The following is a 21,504-nucleotide window of genomic DNA, read 5'->3' as shown; positions in this document are numbered from 1 at the left end:
CCATTTCCCTGCAAGCCCCCACCCTAGTGAGCCCCATTCCAGACGGAAGAAGAGTGTGTGGTCTGGGTGGCCCACCTCTCAGCCATGCAGAAGCTCCTGAGCTGGGGGCTGCCGGTCTCCTGGGACCGGTTCCTGAAGCGCAAGCCCGGTGAGTTCCCCGTCACCGCCTTCCTGCTGGGGGCCGGCACCGGGGGGCTCCTGGCCATAGGTGAGTGTGCGGAGGTCGGGAAGGCAGGGGCCGGAGCGGGCTGTAGCCCACCCATTGGCTCTGGGCTCAACCCCACGCCCTAGGTCTCTTTCAGCTCCTGGTGAACCCTATGAACATCTGGGAAGAGCAGAAAATGGCAGCGTTGTACAGCCTAGTGGGTTAGTACAGGGGCTATTCCAGGAGGCAGAGCTTTGTCCTTCTACACCCAAGCACCCTGGGGGTTTCACCCTCCTCTGGGACTCTAGGGGTGGGGAGGACCCAACCCAAGAGGACTTGCCCTCCACCAGTCTCCCCAACCTGAGGAGCCCCCCATTTCCATCTCCATCCCCCTTCACGACCTTCGACTCCTCTCCTGACCTCTGACTCAATCCCTGCTGCTCTTGAGGGACTCAGGGCCTTTGTGCATGCACTGGGCGCTCAGCACCTAGGAGGTCGCAGCAGAGGGCAAGGCTGACAGGCAGCTGGCTTTTCTGGAGTTTATGTTCAAGTGGAGAGAGTTAGACAATAATGAACCATAAACTGGGCGCGGTGGTGCAGGTTTGTAATCTCAGCATTCCGGAGGCTAAGACAGGAGGATCACGGTTCGAGAACTTAGTGAACTCAGTGAGACCCTCTTTCAAAATAAACAATAAAAAATAGGGCTGGGAGCTGGGCGTGATGGCGCACGCTTGTAATCCCAGCATTTGGGGGGCTGAGACAGGAGGATTGTGGCTTGTGGACAGCCTCAGCTACTTAGTGAGGCCCTTTGCAACTCAGTGAGACCCTGTTTCAAAAAATAAAGAATAAGCCGGGCGTGGTGGTGCACGTTTGTAATCCCTGCGCTTGGGAGGTGGATAGAGCCTCGCTGGCTTAAAAGACCCCTGTTTCCAAATAAAATATAAAATAGGTCTGGGAGTGTAGCCTGGAGGTAGAAGGGTTTCATCCCCAGTACCACCAAAAGAAAGAGAAAGAAAGAAGGAAAGAAAGAAAGAAAGAAAGAAAGAAAGAAAAAATAGGGGGTGTAGCTCAGAGGAGAATGCCCCTGGTTCCATCCCCAGTACTGCCAAAAATAAATAAATAAATAATGGGCCTGGGGTGTAGCTCCGGCGTAGAATGCCCCTGGTTCCATCCCCAGTACCCTCCCCCCAAATAATGAACAATAAATAAGCCAGAGCATTGCTGGGGCTGGAGGTGGCTCAGGGGTAGAGCACTTGCCTAGCATGTGTGAGAACCTCAATTCAGTCATTAGTATTGCAAAAAAATAAAATAAATAAACTGGGCGTGGTGGTGCCCCCCTGGAATCCCAGTACTTGGGAGGCTGAGGCAGGAGGACCGCAGGGCCAATGAGGCCGGACTCAGCAACTTAACAAGACCCTCGGCAACTTCATGAGACCCTCTTTCAAAATAAAAAATAAAATAGGGCTGGTGGTGTAGCTCTGAGGTAGAATGGGTTCAATCCCCAGGACGAAAAAAAAAAAAAAAAAAAAAAAGGAAGAGAAAGAAAAATACCCAGCCCAGGCTCCTTCCTTTTATCTTTTCTTCCATCATGTCTGCCCCATCAGTTGCTCCCCTTTGGGTGAAACGGCTAAAGCAACTCCAGGCATCAAATGATCACATTAAAATGTCAAAGACCAGAAAAAGAGAGGAAGAAACAGCCCTTTCTTTTTTATTTATTCTTTAATTAATTAATTAATTAACTTTTTGCGGTACTGGGGACTGAGCACAGCTGCGTTCCTCTGAGCTGCACCCCCAGCCCTATTTTTTATTCTTCATTTTGAAACCGGGTCTCACTGAGTTGCAGAGGCCTCACTAAACTGCTGAGGCTGGCCGCGAACTGCAGTCCTCCTGTCTCAGCCTCCCGAATGCTGGGATTACAAGCGTGCGCCACCACGCCCGGCTAGGGACAGCCCTTTCTAATATCCCTTTTCAGGAACAAGGGAAACTTCCCTATAATCTCCCCAGCCGACTTCTCCTTCCTCTCTGGTCAGTACAGCAGCGCACACTTCCTGGAACCCGCCCCGGCCAGGAGGCCGGGGGAGCGGGGTGAGCGGCTTCGCCCACCTACTGAAGGAACAGCGCTCGTCATCAGCCAAAGGGCCAAGACCACAGAACAAAACTTTTTTTTTTTTTTTTTTTTTTTGTGGTCCTGGGGGTGGAACCCAGGGGCTTTTCTATCTCCGGGCTACACTCCCAGACCTATTTTATATTTTATTTGGAAACAGGGTCTAAGTATCTGAGGTCTCCCTAAGTGGCTGAGGCTGGCTTGGAACCCCGCGCGATCCTCCTGTCTCCGCCTCCCGAGCGCGGGGCTTACAGTCACTCACCACTAGTGCCCGCCATGTTCCCCTGTTGCTGATCGTTCCCTCACAGTCTCAGCTTGCTGTTATTTTCCTGAAATCACAGCAGGCTGAGGCCGCTTTGGTCATTACGGCTTCGTTTTGGGCTAAGCTGAGTAACCTCCTCTTCATTGGGGCTCTGAGTTCACATCCTTTTCGGAGCAGCTGGCGCCTCAGGAGCCTGCAGGGACAGGGTGAAGGGCTTTCTGCTCCCTTACTTTTTTCCACTTCCTCCCCTTCTGGCATCAAAAGGAGATTTAGAAGAATTAGAGAAAGGAACCAAAGTCTTAACTCACCCAAGCTGTGCGGTTCCACTGTGTGTGGGGAGGGGCTGGGGGCTCCCTCCCACCCCCTCAGCTGTCTCAGGGCCCCATCACGGTCTCTATGGAGGCTCTTTTGTTTCTTCTTAATTTGTTCCTTTGGGCTGGGCATGGTGGCACACACCTGTCATCCCAGTACTTGGGAGGCTGAGACAGGAGGAGCCGGGTTTGAGGCCAGCCCTCTGCAACTGAGTGAGACCCTGTTTCAAAATAAAGAATAGCAGCCGGGCGTGGTGGCGCACACTTGTAATCCCCGCGCTCGGGAGGCTGAGACAAGAGGATCGCACATGTTCGAAGCCAGCCTCAGCTACTCAGTGAGGCTTTCAGCAACTTAGTGAGACCCTGTTTCCTAATAAAGTATAAAATATAGGTCTGGGAGTGTAGCCTGGAGGTAGAAAAGCCCCTGGGTTCCACATCCAATACAAAGAAAGAAAGAAAGAAGAAGAAAACATAGGGTTGGAGGTGTATCTTAGATGTAGAATGCCCCTGGGTTGTCCAACATCTTCAGTACCAAATAAATAAATAAATAAATAAATAAATAAATAAATAAATAAATAATAGGGCTGGTGGTGTAGGTCAGAGGTACAATGCCCTTGGTTTCTATCCCTAGTACCGCAAAAGAAAGAAAGAAAGAAAGAAGAAAGAAAAAAAGAAAAGAAACAGTTTTTTTTTTTTTATACTGGAGATTGAACCCAAAGGTGATTTACCCTGAGCTCCACCCCGAGCCCTGTTTTTAGCCTTTATTTTGAAACAGCATCTACTGAGTTGCAGAGGGCCTCCCTCAGTAGCTAAGGCTGGCCGCGAACCGCGATCCATGGACTCTCTTTAGAACTGGGCACAGCTGTTATTCTCAGCCGGAGTCTCGGGAGTCTCGGCCTTCCCCAGAAAGAGTGCCTTTCAGCGTCCTGCTGTGCCAGGGCTGGTCTAGGCAGACCCAGACTTCCCCGCAGGGCAGGGGCCGGGGCAGGACCAGGCTGTTGCCTTTGAACAAAACCCAAGTTGTGCTAGCCGGAGAGGAGGCAGAAATAACTAGTGGGTGGCACCCGGCAGGTTGGCCACAAACCTGTATGCTGGGTGGGGCGGCCACGTGAGGCGCGGGGAGGCCTCGCCAGGCTGGGGGTTGGAGGTCAAAGACCAGTGCGGCTGCTCCAGGAAGAGCAATCGGTGACCAGCGCCAACCCAGTGGGCAGAAGGGCCGAGGTCACTCCCCGGGAGTGAGCCCAGTCACCTGGCTCTGTGACTCGTCAAAGGAATTTGGGTTTCACCCACTGAGTGTGGTAGAAAGACACTGAATAAACCAGGCGTGGTGGCACACACCTGTGATCCCAATACTTGAGAGGCTGAGACAGGAGGATCACAGGTTCAAAGCCAGCCTCAGCTACTTGTGAGGGATTCCAAAACTTAGTGAGACCCTGTGACCTCTTTCTTTCTTTCTTTTTTTCTTTCTTTCTTTCTTTCTTCTTTTCTTTTCTCTTTTTTCTTTTTTCTTTTTTTTTGTGTAGGTCTGGGGATAGAACCCAGGGGCATTCAATTTCTGAGCTACCCCCCCCAGCTCTATTTCTATTTTTATATTTATTTATTTATTTATCTTGTGGTACTGAGGGTGGAACCCAGAGGCTTTCTACCTCCGGGCTACACTCCCAGACCTATTTTATACTATTTGGAAACAGGGTCCCACTAAGTTGCTGAGAGCCTCACTAAGTAGCTGAGGCTGGCTTCGAACCTGTGCGATCCTCCTGTCTCAGCCTCCCAAGCGCAGGGATTACACGCGTGCGCCCCCACAACCAGCATATTCTTTATTTTGAAACAAGATCTCACTGAGTTGCAGAGGGTCTCACTAAGTAGCTGAGGCCATCCGTGAACCGTAATCCTCAGCTCTCAGCCTCCCGAATGCTGGGATTATAAGTGTGCACCACCACACCTGGCTCGCTCTCTTGCTCTCTTGCGCGTGCCCTCTCCTCCTCTCTCCTCTCTCCTCTCTCCTCTCTCCTCTCTCTCTCTCTCTCTTCGTGGTACTGGGGACTGAACCCAGGGGCATTCTCCCCCGGCTGTCTTTTTTATTCTTTATTTTCAATCAGGGTTTCACTAATTTACAGAGGTCCTTACTGAGTAGCTGAGGCTGCCTCAAACCCGGATCCTCCTGTTTTAGCCTTCCAAGTACTGGGATTACAAACATACGCCACACCACCACGCCTAGCAAGATTCTCTTTCAAACTAAAAAATAAAACCGGGGCCCTGTGTGGTGGTGGCACACACTTGTAATCTCAGCGTTTGGGAGACTGAGACAGTAGGATATGGGTTTGTGGACAGCCTCAGCTCCTTCAAGAGGCCTTTGCAACTCAGCGAGACCCTGTGTCAAAAAAATTAAGAATAAAAAATAAGGCTGGGGGTATAGCTCGGAGGTGGAAAATGCCCCTGGGTTCCATCTCCAGTACTGCAAAAAACCAAACCAAACCAAGAAACAGGGCCAGGGTGTGCTCAGAGATACAAAAAGAAAAAAGAAAAAAAAAAAAGTCATGGTATAGTTTAAGGCTGGAAAGAGATTCATGCTTTTTTATTTATGCTGATTTATGCTTTTTCTTTTTTTTTGGTTTGAGGATAGAAACCAGGGACATTCTACCTCTGAGCTATAAACCCCCAGCCCTCTTATTACTTTTATTTTATTTTATTGTGTGTGTGTGGTATTGGGGATTAAACCCAGGGGCATTCTACCTCTGAGCTACATCCCCAGCCCTATTTATTTTTAGTTTGAAACCGGGTCTCGCCGGGTTGCTGAGTCTCACCAAGTTGCTGAGGCTGTCCTCATGCCTGCGATCTGTCTCAGGGCCGGGTGTGGTGGCACACACCTGTAATTCCAGGTCTTGGGAGGCTGACACAGGAGGATCTGGGACTCAAGGTCAGCCTCAGCAACTTCCGTCCTGGAATTACAGACTTGCGCCACCACGCCTGGCTTGAATTATACTTCTGCCAGATCTTTCTGGCTGCCTTGTGAAAATCCAAGGGTAAACTGGTGAGAGAGGAAGCAGGAAGACCAGTTAGAAGGTTCTAGTTAGCCGGGCGTGGTGGTTCAAAGCCAACCTCAGCTACTTAGTGAGGCTCTCAGCAACTCTAGTGAGACCCTGTTCCCAAATAAAATATATATTAAAAAAAAAAGTCTGGGCCGGGCGTGGTGGCGCACGCTTGTAATCCCCGCGCTTGGGAGGCGGAGACAGGAGGATCGCGCAGGTTCGAAGCCAGTTGCGCGCGCTGGCTTAGGAGACCCTGTTTCCAAATTAAAAAATGTGAAAATAGGTCTGGGAGTGTAGCTCGGAGGTAGAAGGGCTTCCGGGAACCCCAGTACCACCAAAAAAAAAAAAAAAAAAGGTTCTAGTTAGCCGGACGTGGTGGCGCACGCTTGTTATCCCAGCATTTGGGAGGCTGAGAAAGGAGAATCGTGGTTCATGGACAGCCTCAGCTACTTAGTGAGGCCCTGTGCAACTCAGTGAGACCCTGTTTCAAAAGAAAGAATAAAAAATAGGGCTGGGGGTGTAGCTCGGAGGTAGAATGCCCCGGGGTTCTAATCTGGGGGCCGGGAGCGTGGCGGCTGGGCGGCCCTGGTTTAATCCCTAGCCCCACCACAATGACAAAGTTCTAGTCCCTGTGCCAGATGATAGAAACTCCCAGGAACAGAGCCGAGGGAGGGCGGTGCAGGGACTTGGGATTTGCTTTGACCCGGCTGGCGCACGCTCCGTCCACACAGGGGAACTTCTAGTCACCCTGACCAGCTTAAACTGTTCCTTTGGCTTGGAATGTCATTTGGGCTCCTAAAAACACTTACTCATCAGCCAGGCCCAGCTGACACATCCTCTCCTTTGTCCAGCCTTCCCGACCCCACCCCTCCCTGCAGAAGTACCCACGCCCTCCCTGGGCTCCCCAGAAGCACCTCCCTGGTGCTGTGTCCTGCGGAACTCACTGGTTCCTCAGAGACAGGGAGACACTTTTGAACCTGCTACAATCTAGCAGGGTTAAGGATGGGAGACACTGCAGACGCCTCCTGCGTCAGAGTGTCAGAGCGCTGTGACCTGAGGTCAGCGTGGGCTCTGATCTTCCTGGGCTCTTGGGCCTGTTTGTTTTTGTTTTTTTTTCCCCCAGAATTTTTCTCCTGCTTTCTGTTTCTCTATACCCTAGGGTAAGTATGAATGAAGCCTGGAGAAGTGTTGGCCACCTTCCCTAACATATACGCACGCCTTGAACCAGCAATCCTCCCGTTTCAGCCTCCCCAAGTACTGGGATTATAGGCATATGTCACCACACCTGGCTGGGCACCCTCTTTTTTTGTGTGGATGGTACTGGGGATTGAACCAAGGGACACTCTACCTCTGAGCTACATCCCCAGCCCTATTTTATTTTTTATTATTTTATTATATTTATTTATTTATTTATTTATTTAGGTACTGGGGGTAGAAACCAGGGCCCTTCTACTTCTGAGATATACCCCCAGGCCTATTTTTACATTTTATTTGGAAACAGGATCTCACTAAGTTGCTGAGAGCCTCAAAAAGCTGCTGAGGCTGGCTTCGAACCTGCAATCCTCCTGTCTCAGCCTCCCAAGTACTGGGATTACGAGTGTGCACCACCACACCCGGCTCTATTTTTTATTTTTGAAACAGGGTCTCATTAAGTTGCAGAGGGCATCACTAAGTAGCTGAGGCTAGCCTCAAACCTGCAATCCTCCTGTCTCAGCCTCCCAAGTACTGGGATTATAAGCATGTGCCACCCAAACTGGCTCCCCTACCCCTTTTTAAATTTGTTTTGTTTCATTTTGAAATAGGGTCTCAGTAGATTTCTGAGAGTCTCACTAAGTTGCTGAAGTTGTCCTCAAATCTGCGATCCTCCTGTCTTAGCCTCCCATGTACTGGGATTGCAGGCATGTACCACCACACCTAGCTAAAAAAAATATTTTTGAGCTGGGCTTGGTGGCGCACGCTTGTAATCCTGGCATTCGGGAGGCTGAGACCGGAGGATCGCGGTTCGCGGACAGCCTCAGCTACTTAGTGAGGCCCTCTGCAACTCAGTGAGACCTGGTTTCAAAATAAAGAATAAAAAATATAGCCGGGCGTGGTGGCGCACGCTTGTAATCCCCGCGCTTGGGAGGCGGAGACAGGAGGATCGCACAGGTTCGAAGCCAGCCGCGCTGGCGTAAGAGACCCTGTTTCAAAAATATAAAATAGGTCTGGGAGTGTAGCCCAGAGGTAGAAGGGCTTCCAGGAACCCCAGTACCACCAAAAAAAAAAAAAAAAAAAAAAAAAGAATAAAAAATAGAGCAGGGGGTGTAGCTCAGAGGTCCTATGCCCCTGGGTTCCATCCCCAGACCCACTAAATAAATAAATAAATAAATAAATAAATAAATAAATAAATAAATAATTTATTTTTGGTACCAGGGATTGAACTTAGGGACATTCTACCTCCAACCTATACCCCCAGCCCTACTTATTTATTTATTTATTTATTATTTATTTATTTATTTATTTATTTTTGCGGGTCTGGGGATGGAACCCAGGGGCATTCTACCTCCGAGCTACACCCCCAGCCCTATGTTTTATTCTTTCTTTTGAAACAGGGTCTCACTGAGTTGCAGAGGGCCTCACTAAGTGAGGCTGCCCTTAAACCTTGATCCTCCTGTCTCAACCTCCCGGGATGACAAGTGTGCGCCACCACGCCCGGCTTTTATTTTTTATTTCCAACTAGGGTCTCTCTAAGTCGCTGCGGTGGCCTCAAGCCTGCAGTCCTCCTAGTCTTCTGAGTACCTGGATTATAGGCAGCACCACACACCTGGCCGTCTAGGATTATAGGCAGCACCACACACCTGGCCGTCTAGGATTATAGGCAGCACTGCACACCTGGCCGTCATGACCTTGTGACCTCTAGCATCTCAGTGCCAGCTGAACTCTGCAAAGGGCTGTTGAGTGAATGGCTGAGAGGCCCAGAAGCTTGACAGAGTCAAAATAAACATGGTCGAGGACAGGGTGGCGAGATCCACGAGGGCCTGGGGTGGGGGGCGCCCAGGCAGCTCTCGCTGGGCCTCACCGCTCCTGGGCTCTCCCGACAGGCTTGGGGGCCGTGAGCTGGGGGACCTCCCCTCACATCCGCTGCGCCAGCCTCCTCTTGGCTCCAAAGATGCTGGGCAAAGAGGGCAGACTGTTTGTCCTGGGCTACGCCTTGACTGCTATCTATGCAGGTGAGTGGGCCCTGAGCACTGGTCAGCGGCACGAGTGGTGACCACAGTCCCATGGAGACCAGGTGAATGCCAGCCTTTGGGAGGCTGAGATGGGAGGATCGCGGTTCGCTGACAGCTTCAGCTATTTAGTGAGGTCCTTTATAATTCAGTGAGACCCTGTTTCAAAATAAAGAATAAGAAACAGGACTGGGAAGCCAGGCATGGTGGCGCACGCTTGTAATCCCTGCGCTTGGGAGGCTGAGACAGGAAGATCGTGTGGGTTCAAAGCCAGCCTCAGCTACTTAGTGAGGCTCTCAGCAACTTAGTGAGACCCTGTCTCCAAATAAAATATAAAAAATAGGGCTGGGAGTATAGCCGGAAGTAGAAATCCTCTGGGTTCCACTCCCAGTACCACACACACACAAAAATAGGACTGGGGGTGTAGTTCAGAGGTAGAATGCCCCTGGGTTCCATCTCCAGCACCACAAACAAACAAATAAAAAATAAAAAAAAAAGAAAAGAAAAAAGGAAAGAAAGAGAAGTCAGCGTGTGTGTGTGTGTGTGTGTGTGTGTGTGTGTGTGTGTGTGTGTGTTGGGGGGTTGATCTCAGTGGCTGTGTATCCCAGAGAGAGCTCCTCCCTGTGTCTGAACCTCCCCCCCCCCACTCCCCGCACACAGGAGAAAACTGGAGCCTCTCAGGCCCCTTACTGTGTGGTTCCAGAGGGGGTCTGTTCAGCCAGAGGTGGAGCTGGGGGGGGGGGTTTGAGGATGCGCTGAGAAGTGACCCTCCCCCGCCTCCTCCCCCAGGACCAGTTTCCAATCTGCGGCACAACCTCAACGAGGTGATAGCGTCGCTAGGCTGCACCGTGGACCTTCAGATCAATAACACCCGAGCTGCCTGGCGCATCTCCACGGCCCCCTTGCGGGCAGTGTTCAACAGCCTGCTGGTCAGTGTCTCACACAGGCAGGCCCAGGGGCCCTCTCCCCGGGACCCTGTTGACAGGAGCCGGGAGGTGTGACCCTGGATTTCATTTACCAGGGGGGATACCAAGGGCATTTTTTTTTCTTTTTTTTTTTTTTGCGGTACTGGGGGTGGAAACCAAGGTCATTCTACCTCTGAGCTACACCCTCAGCCCTAATTTTTATTTATTTATTTATTTTTTTTTTTTTTTTGGTGGTACTAGGGGTGGAACCCAGAGGCTTTCTACCTCTGGGCTATACTCGCAGACCTTTTTTATATTTTATTTGGAAACAGGGTCTCGCTAAGTTGCTGAGAGCCTCACTAAGTAGCTGAGGCTGGCTTCGAACCTGTGCAATCCTCCTGTCTCAGCCTCCCAAGCGCGGGGATTACAAGCGTGTGCCACCACGCCCGGCTCCTATTTTTAATTTTTTTTTTAATTTTATTTTATTTGTGGTTCTGGGGATGGAACCCAGGGGCTTTTCTACCTTCGGACTACACTCCCTGACCTATTTATATTTTATTTGGAAACAGGGTCTCGCTAAATTGCTGAGAGCCTCACTAAGTAGCTGAGGCTGGCTTCGAACCTGTGAGATCCTCCTGTCTCAGCCTCCCAAGCGCTGGGATTACAAGTGTGCGCCACCACACCCGACTTATTTTTATTTTTTGTTCTACAGGGGATGAAATCCAGAGGCACTGGACCTCCCAGACAATCCTAGCCCTATTTTTTAGTTTGTTTGTTTGTTTGTTTGTTTATTTATTTATCTATTTTTGGTGGTACTGGGAGTGGAGCCTGGGGGGCTTTCTACCTCCATGCTATACTCCCAGACCTTTTTTTTTTTTTTTTTTTTTTTTTTTTTTTTGGTGGTACTGGGGTTCCTGGAAGCCCTTCTACCTCCGGGCTACACTCCCAGACCTATTTTTACATTTTTCATTTTGGAAACAGGGTCTCCTAAGCCAGCACGTGCGGCTGGCTTCGAACCTGCGCTATCCTCCTGTCTCTGCCTCCCAAGCGCGGGGATTACAAACGTGCGCCACCACGCCTGGCCCAGACTTTTTTTTAAATATATATTTTATTTGGGAACAGGGTCTCACTAAGTTGCTGAGAGCCTCACTAAGTAGCTGAGGTTGGCTTTGAACCTGTGCCATCCTCCTGTCTCAGCCTCCCAGGTACAAGGATTACAAGCGTGCGCCACCACGCCCGGATATTTATTTATTTATTTATCTATTTATTTATTGGTGGTACTGGGTGAAACCCAGAGGCTTTCTACCTCTGAGCTATACTCCCAGACCTATTTTATATTTTATTTGGAAACGGTCTCACTAAGTAGCCGAGAGCCTCACTAAGTAGCTGAGGCTGGCTTTGAACCCGTGTGATCCTCCTGTCTCAGTCTCCCAAGCACAGGGATTATAAGCGTGCGCCACCACGCCTGGCTTTCTTTTTATTTTTTGAAACTGGGTCTCACTGAGTTCCAAAGGGCCTCACTAAGTAGCTGAGGCTGTCTGCGAACTTTGATCTTCCTGTCTCAGCCTCCCTAATGCTGGGATTACAAGTGTGCACCACCATGCCCGGCTTTATTTTATTTTATTTTATTTTTATTTTGCAAAACTGTCCCCTAACATTGCAGAACGTGCCCCAGTCCCCAGGGCAGCAGGTGCCAGGGAAACCCCAAGGCAGTTGGCGAGACACATCCCGCACACCTTTTCCAGGACCTGAGTGGGTGGTTCCCTGGATCCTGGAACTAGCATGCTGGGGATTGGAGGCCCTGCCCTCGCTGGCCAGGCGCTGGGTGTGGAGGGCTGGAGATGGGGTCTGGGAGCACTGAGAGGTAGGAAGATGGAGACAGAGACAAGGGAGCTGAGCGGGATCATCCAGATAGCATGGGGATCTGAGACAGCTGTGCTGAGGGGCACCATCCGAGGTCCTGGGGACCAACGACTGCTTAGGGGTCCGAGGAAGAGCCAGGGACCAGGGGCATAAGCAGCCAGGAAGAGGGGCGGCCTCCCCACTCTGAGCAGCCAAGGCCTCACTCCCTGTAGGCTGGGGAGAGAGCCCAGAGCTGGGTATGGGTGGAGGACAAACTGGGGGGGGCAGAAGCTCTGAACCCGATCATTTCTTGTCTCCCCTCCTCACCTCCAGAGCAGCAAAGCGTCGTTGCAAGCGGAGACTCGGAACATCTCCAACTCCTTTGCCGACCTGGACGCTCAGGTGAACAGCGAGGCTGGCTACGAACCCGAGGATGCCCCAGAGGGCACGGCCCGAGACAGGGAGCCCCGGGGAGCCCCCGGCGCCCGCCTGTCCACGCAGAAGATGTACGAGCTGAAGACCAGGCTGCGCTGCTCCTGTGAGGGGCGTCCGTGGCGGGCAGGCTGCGGGGCAGGCGGTCCCCATCAGGGTGCCCGGAGCTCAGACATTCTGCTCGTTCCCGCAGACGTGGTGGACCGAGCCATCCTCAGCTGCCGCCTCTGGTTTGACCAAAAGCATGGAGAGTGCATGCGGCGAGTGTGGGTCCCCCTCCTCAGCCACCTGCTCTGCCTGCCCATGAAGTTCAAGTTCTTCTGCAGCATCGCCAAGGGTTGGTGCGGGGGCAGGAGGCCGGCAGGGCCAGGGCCAGGGCCAGGGGCTGTGTCCTCGGGACCGTGCTCCACGTGGGTGGTCTGCGCGCCCTCTAGGGGTTTTAAGGATTTAAGGGGATAATGCACAGACGTGAAGCAGAGAACAGCCGCAAGCAGCCAACCCGGAGGGACTGCTCTCTCAAGGCCGGCTGGCTGCCCTTATTGTCATTGTTAAGAGACAAGTCAGTGGCAGTGGACCGTCCCGGCCTTGTTAGTGGGAGGATTAATCCTAGGACGGGATGCAGGCAAGAGTCGGCAAGGAAGCCGGGCGTGGTGGCGCACACTTGTCATCCCGGGAGGTTGAGACAGGAGGATCAAGGTTTAAGGGCAGCCTCAGCTACTTAGTGAGGCCCTCTGCAACTCAGTGAGACCCTGTTTGAAAATAAAGAATAAAAGCCGGGCATGGTGGCGCACGCTTGTAATCCCAGAATTAGGGATGCTGAGACCCGGAGGATCGCGGTTCACAGACAGCCTCAGCTACTTAGTGAGGCCCTCTGCAACTCAGTGAGACCCGGTTTCAAAATAAAGAATAAAAAATAGGGCAGGGGGTGTACTCGGAGGTCAAATGCCTCTGGGTTCCATCCCCAGACCCCCACACACACACAAAAAAAAGAATAAAAATAGGGCTGGGGGTGTGGCTCGGAGGTAGAATACCCCTCAGTTCCATCCCCAGCACACCACACACACACACACACACACACACACACACACACACACACACACACACGAGCAGAAGCAAGATGCTGGCACCTGGCAGGCAGCAGGCAGGCCCAGACCTGGGCGAGGGGAGGCCTGACCTCTGAACTCTGAACTCTCCCCACCATCCACCAGTGATGGAGGTCTGGTGCCGCAATCGCATCCCGGTGGAAGGCAACTTCGGGCAGACTTACGACTCCCTCAACCAGTCTATTCATAGCCTAGATGGGGAATTTTCAGCCGACATTGACATCAAGGTAGGAAGCAGGGGCCCGGTCAGACAGGGAGCAGGGGCGGAGACAGGAGCCCTAAAGGGCCAGGAGGGGGCGTGTGCGGGCGCCACCCAGAGCACAGACAGGGCTCGGGAAGGGGTGGCCAGCTAGGCGGGAGATGTGTCAGTCAACACGGGACCAAGGGCTGGGCGTGGTGGCGCACGCTTGTAATCCCAGCATTCGGGAGGCTGAGACAGGAGGATCGCGGTTCGAGGATAACCTCAGCTACTTAGTGAGGCCCTCTGCAACTCAGTGAGACCCTGTTTCCAAATAAAGAATAAAAAATAGGGCTGGGCGTGTAGCTCAGAGGTCAAATGCCTCTGGGTTCCATCCCCAGACCTGCAAAAAAAGAAAAAAAGAAAGAATGAAAAATAAGGGCTGGGGGTGTCGCTTGGAGGTAGAATGCCCCTGGGCTCCATCCCCAGTACTGAATAAATAAACAAACAAACAAACAAATAAATAAATAAATAAATAAATAAATAAATAAATGTGCAAGGGAGCTAGACTAACGCGTGGCTAGCGCGGGGTGGGGGCAGGAAGAGGCGGCGCAGGGGTGTGGCCGGCGGCGTGGCTGAGTCTGCACCTGGCCCCCCAGGAGGAGCGGCGGCCGGGGCTGCTGGGCGCCAACGCCAGCTGGGCGCTCGTGAGCACCGAGGTGCGGGATTACGTGCAGCGGCAGGAGGCGCGGCTGGAGTGGACGCTGGGGCTGCTGCACGTGCTGCTGTCCTGCACCTTCCTGCTGGTCCTGCGAGCGTGAGCTCAGCCCTACCCAGCTGCCCCTTCCCGCCAAGCCGGGAGGCCTGCGGGAGGAGGGTGGAGGGCGGAGCCCATCCCCAGATCAGACTCTTTTTTTTTTTTTTTTTTTTGGTACTAGGATGGAACCCAGGGGCATTCTACCTCCGAGCTACACCCCCAGCCCTATTTTTCATTCTTTATTCTGAAACAGGGTCTCACTGAGTTGCAAAGGGCCTCACTAAGTAGTAGCTGAGTCCTCAAACCTTGATCCTCCTGTGTCCGCCTCCCGAATCCTGGGATTACAAGCGTGCGCCACCATGCCTGGATTCTTTTCTTTATTTATATATTTATTTTGGTACTGGAGAGTCGACTTCCAAGTCACACTCCCAGCACTATTTTTTATTATCCTTTGTTTGGAAACAGGGTCTCACTGAATTGCAAAGGGCCTCACTGTCTCAGCCTCCCAAATGCAGGGATTATAGGCGTGTGCCACCACACCCAGCCCCAGCCCGATTTTTCATTCTTTTTGTTTTGAACAGGGTCTCACTAAGCTGTGGTGGGCCTCACCAAATTGCTGAGACTGGCCGCAAACCGCGATCCTCTTGTCTCAGCCTCCCAAGTACTGGGATTACAAACAGGTGCTGCCACACCCAGCTTTATTCTTTTCTTTTGAAACAGGGTCTCACTAAGTTGCAGAGGGCCTCATCAACTTCCTGGGGCTGGCCTCAAACCTGTGATCCTCCTATCTCAGCCTCCCAAGTACTGGGATAACAGATGCTTGCCACTCGGCCAGCCCAACTCTGAATCTGAATGCTTTTTAACTTGGTCTTTTCTTTTTTTTTTCTCAACTCTGTTTACACAAAGTTAAAGGACACATGGACATTTTATAAGAAGAAACGTTACCCTGGGTCCCACCGTTTTAAAAGGGCAGCTGTCTTCATTTTTCTACCTTCTTCCAGCTTTTATCCTAATACCGACTTTTATTTAACATTTAACTTTGACTTTTGATTTTTTTTTCTTGCCCTTCAGATTCCCCTTGGCTCTGACTTTGTGCCATTTTTATCGTCTGATTTTGCTTTTATTCTCTCCCGCCTGCTGCGTTGGCAACTACTTTCCTTCCATTTAGAACAAAGTCCTCAGCCCCACCCAGCCCAGAGTCCAGCTGGGGTGCCGGGGCCTCGCTCTGCTCAGGTTTCCCCACTGATTTCTGGACCCTCTGCTTCCGACCTCCACCCCCAAATGCCCAGAATGGCCGGGCGCGGTGGCGCACACTTGGAATCCCAGCATTCAGGAGGCTGAGACAGGAGGATCGCGGTTCGCGGACAGGCTCAGCTACTTAGTGAGGCCCTCTGCAACTCAGGGAGACCCGGTTTCAAAATAAAGAATAAAAAAATAGGGCAGGGGGTGAAGCTTGGAGGTTGAATGCCCCTGGGTACCATCCTCAAAAATGCCAAAAAAAAAAAAAAATAGGGCTAGGGGTGTAACTCGAAGGTAAATGTTAAATGTCCCTGGGTTCCATACCTAGTACTGCAAATACACACACACACACACACACACACACACACACACACACATATATCATATATATATAATTAAAATAAAATAGGGCTGGGGAGCTGGGCATGGTGGTGTATACCTGTAATCCCAGTACTCGGGACACTGAAACAGGAGGATTGCAGGTTTGAGGACAGCCTCAGCAATTAGACTCATCAACCTAGAGACCCTGTTTCAAAATAAAAATAAAATAGGGCTGGGAGTGTGGCAGGGGTGGGGAACTATGGTCCAGGAAGAGAAGGATGGATATCTTTCGTGTGTATAGGTCTGGGGATGGAACCCAGGGGCATTCTACCTCCAAACTACACCCCCAGCCCTATATTTTATTCTTTATTTTGAAACCGGGTCTCACTGAGTTGCAGAGGGCCTCACTAAGTAGCTGAGGCTGTCCGCGAACCGTGATCCTCCTGTCTCAGCCTCTTGAATGCTGGGATTACAAGCGTGTGCCACCACGCCCGGCTCAAGGATAGGGACCTTGCACAAGGATCTTCGTATCTGCCGGGTGTAGAGGCAGAGGCGGGTGCCCATAAACAGAGGATTCTGGAAAGCCCTAGGGAAGGCCCTGAACTGGGCCTGGGTTGTGAGATGGACTGGTCCAGGCCGGGAAGGGGCAGGAAGATGGCCCAAGGGGGAGGAGCAGGAGGTCGCAGAGCCAGCCTGGGGAGGGAAGAAAGGAGGCGCAGAGTCAAAGCCTCTTCCAGGCTCTCTACCCCGGGGAGGGCTGCGCCCAAGGGACACAGGTGCGCGGCGGCGCCTCCGCAGGCCCAGCCCGCGCCAGCCGGTGTCTCCACAAGGGGGCGCTCTCAGCCTGTCTTTGCTTTTTCTGGTTCTCTCTAGGTTACAGGCAAAGATGTGAATTTTTTACCAGGGTCCCCAAACCAAGAGCGTTGGAACTAATGTTTCGCACTTTACGCAGTTTGTTCAGTGAACTTTTACGGTTTTCAACACATTTCCCAAAATTAACATTTTTATTTTCCTTAGGAATCTGAAGCACTTCTGTGGGGTTTGGGGAGATTAAGGGAGGAATGTTGCCCGGCGTGGTAGCGCATCCGTGTAATCCCAGCATTCCGGAAGGTGGGACAGGAGGATCCCGGTTCGCGGACAGCCTCAGCTACTTAGTGAGGCCCTCAGCAACTCAGTGAGACCCTGTTTCCAAGTAAAGAATTAAAAAATAGTGCTGGGGTATAGTTCGAACGTAGAATGCCCTTGGGTTCTATCCCCAGTACTAAAATAAAAAATAAAAATAATAAAAAATAAAGAATAAAAAATAAAAAATAGGGCTGGTGGGGGTAGCCCGGAGGTAGAACGCCCCTGGGTCCCATCCCCAGTACAGCAAAAATATACAAATAAATAAATAAATAGTTAAAATAAAAAATAAGACTGGCTGGGGTGTAGCTTGGGGGTAGAATGCCCCTGAGTTCAACCCCAAGCACCAAATAATAATAATAATTCCATTGACAACCGGCCTGGGTTTGTAGCTCGGAGGTAGAATGCTCCTGGGTTCCATTCCCAGTACCGCAAAATAAAATAATTAATAATAATAATAATAATAATAATAATAATAATAATATAGTAATTCCCTTGTCAATATCGCTCCTAGCAGTGCGTCTGGGACAGGGGGATAACAGTGAAATGCAGTGTTTTGTTTTGTTTGCGAGTCTGGGGATGGACCCCAGGGTCTTTCTACCTCTGAGCTACACCCCCAGCCCTATTTTTTATTCTTTATTTTGAAACAGGGTCTCACTGAGGCAGAGGGCCTCACTAAGTAGCTGAGGCTGGCCTCGAACCGCGATCCTCCGGCCTCAGCCTCCCGAATGCTGGGATTACACGCTCCAGTCTGGCTGGGGGTGGGCGGGGCCCCCTGGAGCAGACGGACACACCCCCGCCTGTCTGCCTACAGATGCTTCTCCTACGTGGACGGCTATAACGGGGATATCCGCTTCGACAACATTTACATCAGCGCCTACTTCTGTCAGATCGACGAGCGCAGGAAGAAGCAGGTGCGCGCAGACCCAGGGTGCGAGGGCGGCGGGAGGGCGGAGCCTCGGGACTCCACGTGCGGTGCTCCCCAGGGGAGACGGGCCCTGCTGCCACTCCGCAGGGCGGAGGAGAAGACCGTCATCTTCCCCTGGAAGCCCACCATCCAGGCCGCGGAAATGAAGAACTTGGTAAGGGCAGGTGGGCCTCGGGAGGGAGGCGGCCTCGCGAGCGGAGGATGGAGGACCGGCCTCCCACCCGGGCCTCCTCGCGCAGGTGCGGGAGCTCCTGGGGACGCTGCCCATCCTGCTGCTGCTGGCGGTGGTCTGCGCGCTGGACTGGGCGCTCTACGCCACCTTCGACGCCATCCGCCAGCATTCCTTCCTGCAGTACTCTTTCCGCAGTGAGCACCCCTGGGAGCCAGCTCCCGGAGCCTCCCGTCCAGTGGCCTCCCACTGCTGCCTGGACCCCACCCCCGCGACCTCCCCAAGGTCAGATCTGGGCCCAGCCCCTGGACAGCGGCGCTGCCTCAGTCAGCCCTCGAAGTTCACAGCCAGGAAGGCTTAAAATGGGTCAGGGAGCCGGGCGGTGGCCCACGCTTGTCATCCCAGCACAGGGGAGGCTGAGACAGGGGGATCGCCGTTCCCGGCCAGCCTCAGCTACTTAGGCCCTTTGCAACTCAGTGAGACCCTGTTTCAAAATAAAGAATATAAAATAGGGCTGGGGGTTTAGCTCGGAGGTAGAATGCCCCTGGGTTCCATCCCCAGTACAGAGAGAGAGAGAGAGAGAGAGAGAGAGAGAGAGAGGGCAAAAGACAAGATTGGGCGAAGCCCTAGGAAGGCTCCTTGACTCCCCCACCTCTGGCCCACCCTGCCCACGCCCTCAGGTCCAGCCCATTCCCCACTCTCCACCCATCCCACTCTCAGGCAGTCACAAGCTGGAGGTCAGGGTGGAGGGAGACTCCCTGCTGGCTCGGCTGCTTCGGAACACCATCGGGGCCCTGAACACCTCCTCGGACACACAGGTGGAATCCAATAACATGCGTGAGTCGTGCTGGAGTGTGGATCAGAGGGGCTGAGGGCCGGGGCCAAGGGCCTAAAGATCCCAGGGTAAAGAGCTGGGTGGCGCTCACCTATTTTCTCAGTACTTGGGAGGCTGGAAGAGGAGGATTGAGTGTTGGAGGCCATGAGGGTTGAGGCCTCAGCAACTGAGCGAGACCCTGTTACAAAATAAAAAAATAATAATAATAACCGGGCGCAGTGGCGCACGCTTGTCATCCCAGCATTCAGGAGGCTGAGACAGGAGAATTGCGGTTTGAGGACAGCCTCAGCTACTTAAGTGAGGCCCTTTGCAACTCAGTAAGACCCTGTTTCAAAGTAAAGAATCAAAAATAGAGCTGGGGTGTAGCTCAGAGGTAGAGCTGGGTTCCATCCCTAGTACCGTGAAATAAATAAATCAATATAAGGAGCTGGGGTAGATTTGGGGGGTTTAGAGGCAGAGAGATGGGGCTGGTGTGCTGGAGACGGGGAGATCCCAGCCTGTCCGCCCTGGGAGAGCTTAGGGCTGTAGACTGCAGTCTTGGGGGACAGGGAGTCCTGCCTGTAGGCAGTACCATCCAACACTCTGCCAGGCTGCAAGTGGATCACAGTAAGCGCACAGCCCACTGGCTTTGGTGTTGGCAGCGCAACTGTTTAGGTTTTAGGGACAGATGGGGGCGGAGCAGGACCACCAGGGTCCAACGCGGGCTGCCCTGTCCCTCGCTGCCCTGCCCCAGCCTGCCTGCCCCAGCCCAGGAGCATGGATGCCAGGGCCTACTGGAGGACCACGGGCCCCATCGGCCTGCTGCTGTGTCTCTGCCTCACCCAGGCATTCGGCTACCGGCTCCGGAGGGTCATCGCTGCCTTCTGCTTCCCCAAGGTGGGCCCTCTGCTCCAGCCTCCCACTCACCCCGGGTCCCTTCTCCGTGCTGTTGCCCTCGGTGAACCCCCTCTGCACCCTAGCGAGAGAAGAAGCGGATCCTGTTCCTCTACAACGACCTCTTGAGAAAGAGGGCCGCCTTCACCCAGCTGAGGAGGGCGGCCATCCTGAGGCGGGCCCGGCAGCAGAGGGCTCCGGTAAGCCCAGGCCCAGTGCCCTGGGGAAGGGGGCGCCACCCCTCAGGCCACCCAACATGCACCAGGAAGGGGCCCCGGGCCTCGGGGAGTAAAGGGAGTCTCACATTTATTATTATTATTATTATTATTATTATTATTATTATTAATTTTGGTGGTACTGAGGTTCCTGGAAGCCCTTCTACCTCCGGGCTACACTCCCAGACCTATTTTAAAGTTTTTTAATATTTGGAAACAGGGTCTCTTAAGCCAGTGAGGCTGGCTTCGAACCTGCGCCATCCTCCTGTCTCCGCCTCCCAAGCGCGGGGATTACAAGCGTGCGCCACCACGCCCGGCGAGTCTCACATTTTATGATTGAGGCCCAGGCATCTGTATCTCTGCACCCCAGGATCTAGCCCAGCCCAAGATTCTAAGTAGACCATGGGGACATAGGTAGAAGAGGGGGTCGGGTTTGAGAGTCTGGTAAAGGAAAGCAAGAAGGGGGTTTATCAGAAAGAAGGGGCCCCTAGCTGGGCGCGGTGGCACACGCTTGTAATCCCTGCATTGGGGAGGCTGAGGCAGGGGGATCCAGGTTCGCGGCCAGCCTCAGCTACTTAATGAGGCCCTTTGCAAGTCAGTGAGACCCTGTTTCAAAATAAAGAATCAAAATTAGGGCTGGGGATGTAGCTCGGAGGTAGAATGCCCTTGGGTTCCATCCCCAGTACCAATAAGAAACAAACAAACAAACAAATAAATGGCTGGGAGCCGGACGTGGTGGCGCACGCTTTTAATCCCAGCATGGGGGAGGCTGAGACTGGAGGATCACGGTTTGCAGACAGTCTCAGCTGCTTGGTGAGGCCCTCTGCAACTCAGTGAGACCTGTTTCAAAGTAAAGAATTAAAAAAAAAAAATAGGGCTGAGGGTGTAGCTCGGAGGTAGAATGTCCCTGGGTTCATCCCAGTACCGGGGGAAAAAAAAAAAAAAAAAGATGATTCACAATTGCAAATTTTGGCTGCGGCTGACCTATGCCCAGGGAGAGAACCCGGCACCTCCCCAGCTCCACTGTGGAATGGGGACCCACGCTCACAGCACCCCTACCCTGCACGGGTCGTGTTTGCACCACCCAGCCTCCTTCAGCGTGCGGGCGTCGCCAGGCCCAGGACTTGAGGCAGCAGGAGCTGTCCAGTGCCCCCTGGTGCCCCTTCCCCTCTGGCTCCCCAACTAACCCACCCGCCTCCCGACAGCGCCGCCACCTGGCGGACACCCTGCACCGCCGCTGTCCGCCGCTGCGGCCCTGGCTGCGCCGGCGCTGCGTGGTGTGCCAAGCCGCCGAGACCGCCGAGTCCCGCGTGTGCCCGACGCCGCAGTGCCAGGCCGTGTACTGCCCGCCGTGCTGGGACGACGTGCGCCGGCGGTGCCCGGCGTGCACGCCCCGCGAGGAGCTCTCCTCCTCCGCCTACAGCGACAGCGACGACGACGCCACCTACGCCGAGTGAAGGGGGTCCTGCTCGCCCCCGCCCACCTCCCCTCCCACCTAATAAAATGTCGCCCACGTTCCTCCAGCCTG

General features: G+C 53.0%; 1 protein-coding gene across 2 annotated transcripts; it reads left to right on the top strand.

Moving 5' to 3' along the window:
• Nucleotides 1-93: 93 nt before the first annotated feature.
• Nucleotides 94-21,433, top strand: DCST1 (DC-STAMP domain containing 1; the record flags this gene model as incomplete). Of its 2 annotated transcripts, XM_080691892.1 has the most annotated exons (15): nucleotides 94-208; nucleotides 292-366; nucleotides 8,932-9,060; nucleotides 9,847-9,986; nucleotides 12,138-12,342; nucleotides 12,430-12,573; nucleotides 13,445-13,566; nucleotides 14,177-14,334; nucleotides 17,771-17,870; nucleotides 17,943-18,038; nucleotides 18,124-18,250; nucleotides 18,774-18,890; nucleotides 19,622-19,764; nucleotides 19,848-19,961; nucleotides 21,182-21,433. In XM_080691892.1, exons 2-15 carry the CDS (start codon nucleotides 318-320, stop codon nucleotides 21,431-21,433), a joined length of 1,896 nt encoding a protein of 631 aa, XP_080548018.1. In that variant the 5' UTR covers nucleotides 94-208; nucleotides 292-317. The 2 variants fall into 2 exon arrangements, with proteins under 2 accessions (XP_080548018.1, XP_080548019.1); XM_080691893.1 differs by lacking the exon at nucleotides 292-366 and having other exon boundaries at nucleotides 100-208.
• Between the last annotated feature and the right edge of the window lie 71 nt (nucleotides 21,434-21,504).

The sequence above is a fragment of the Muscardinus avellanarius genome (genome assembly GCF_963383645.1).
Source record: "Muscardinus avellanarius genome assembly, chromosome: 3".
NCBI lineage: Eukaryota > Metazoa > Chordata > Mammalia > Rodentia > Gliridae > Muscardinus > Muscardinus avellanarius.
The sequence above is the reverse complement of the archived record's forward strand: the minus strand, read 5'-3'. Positions and strand labels throughout refer to the sequence as shown.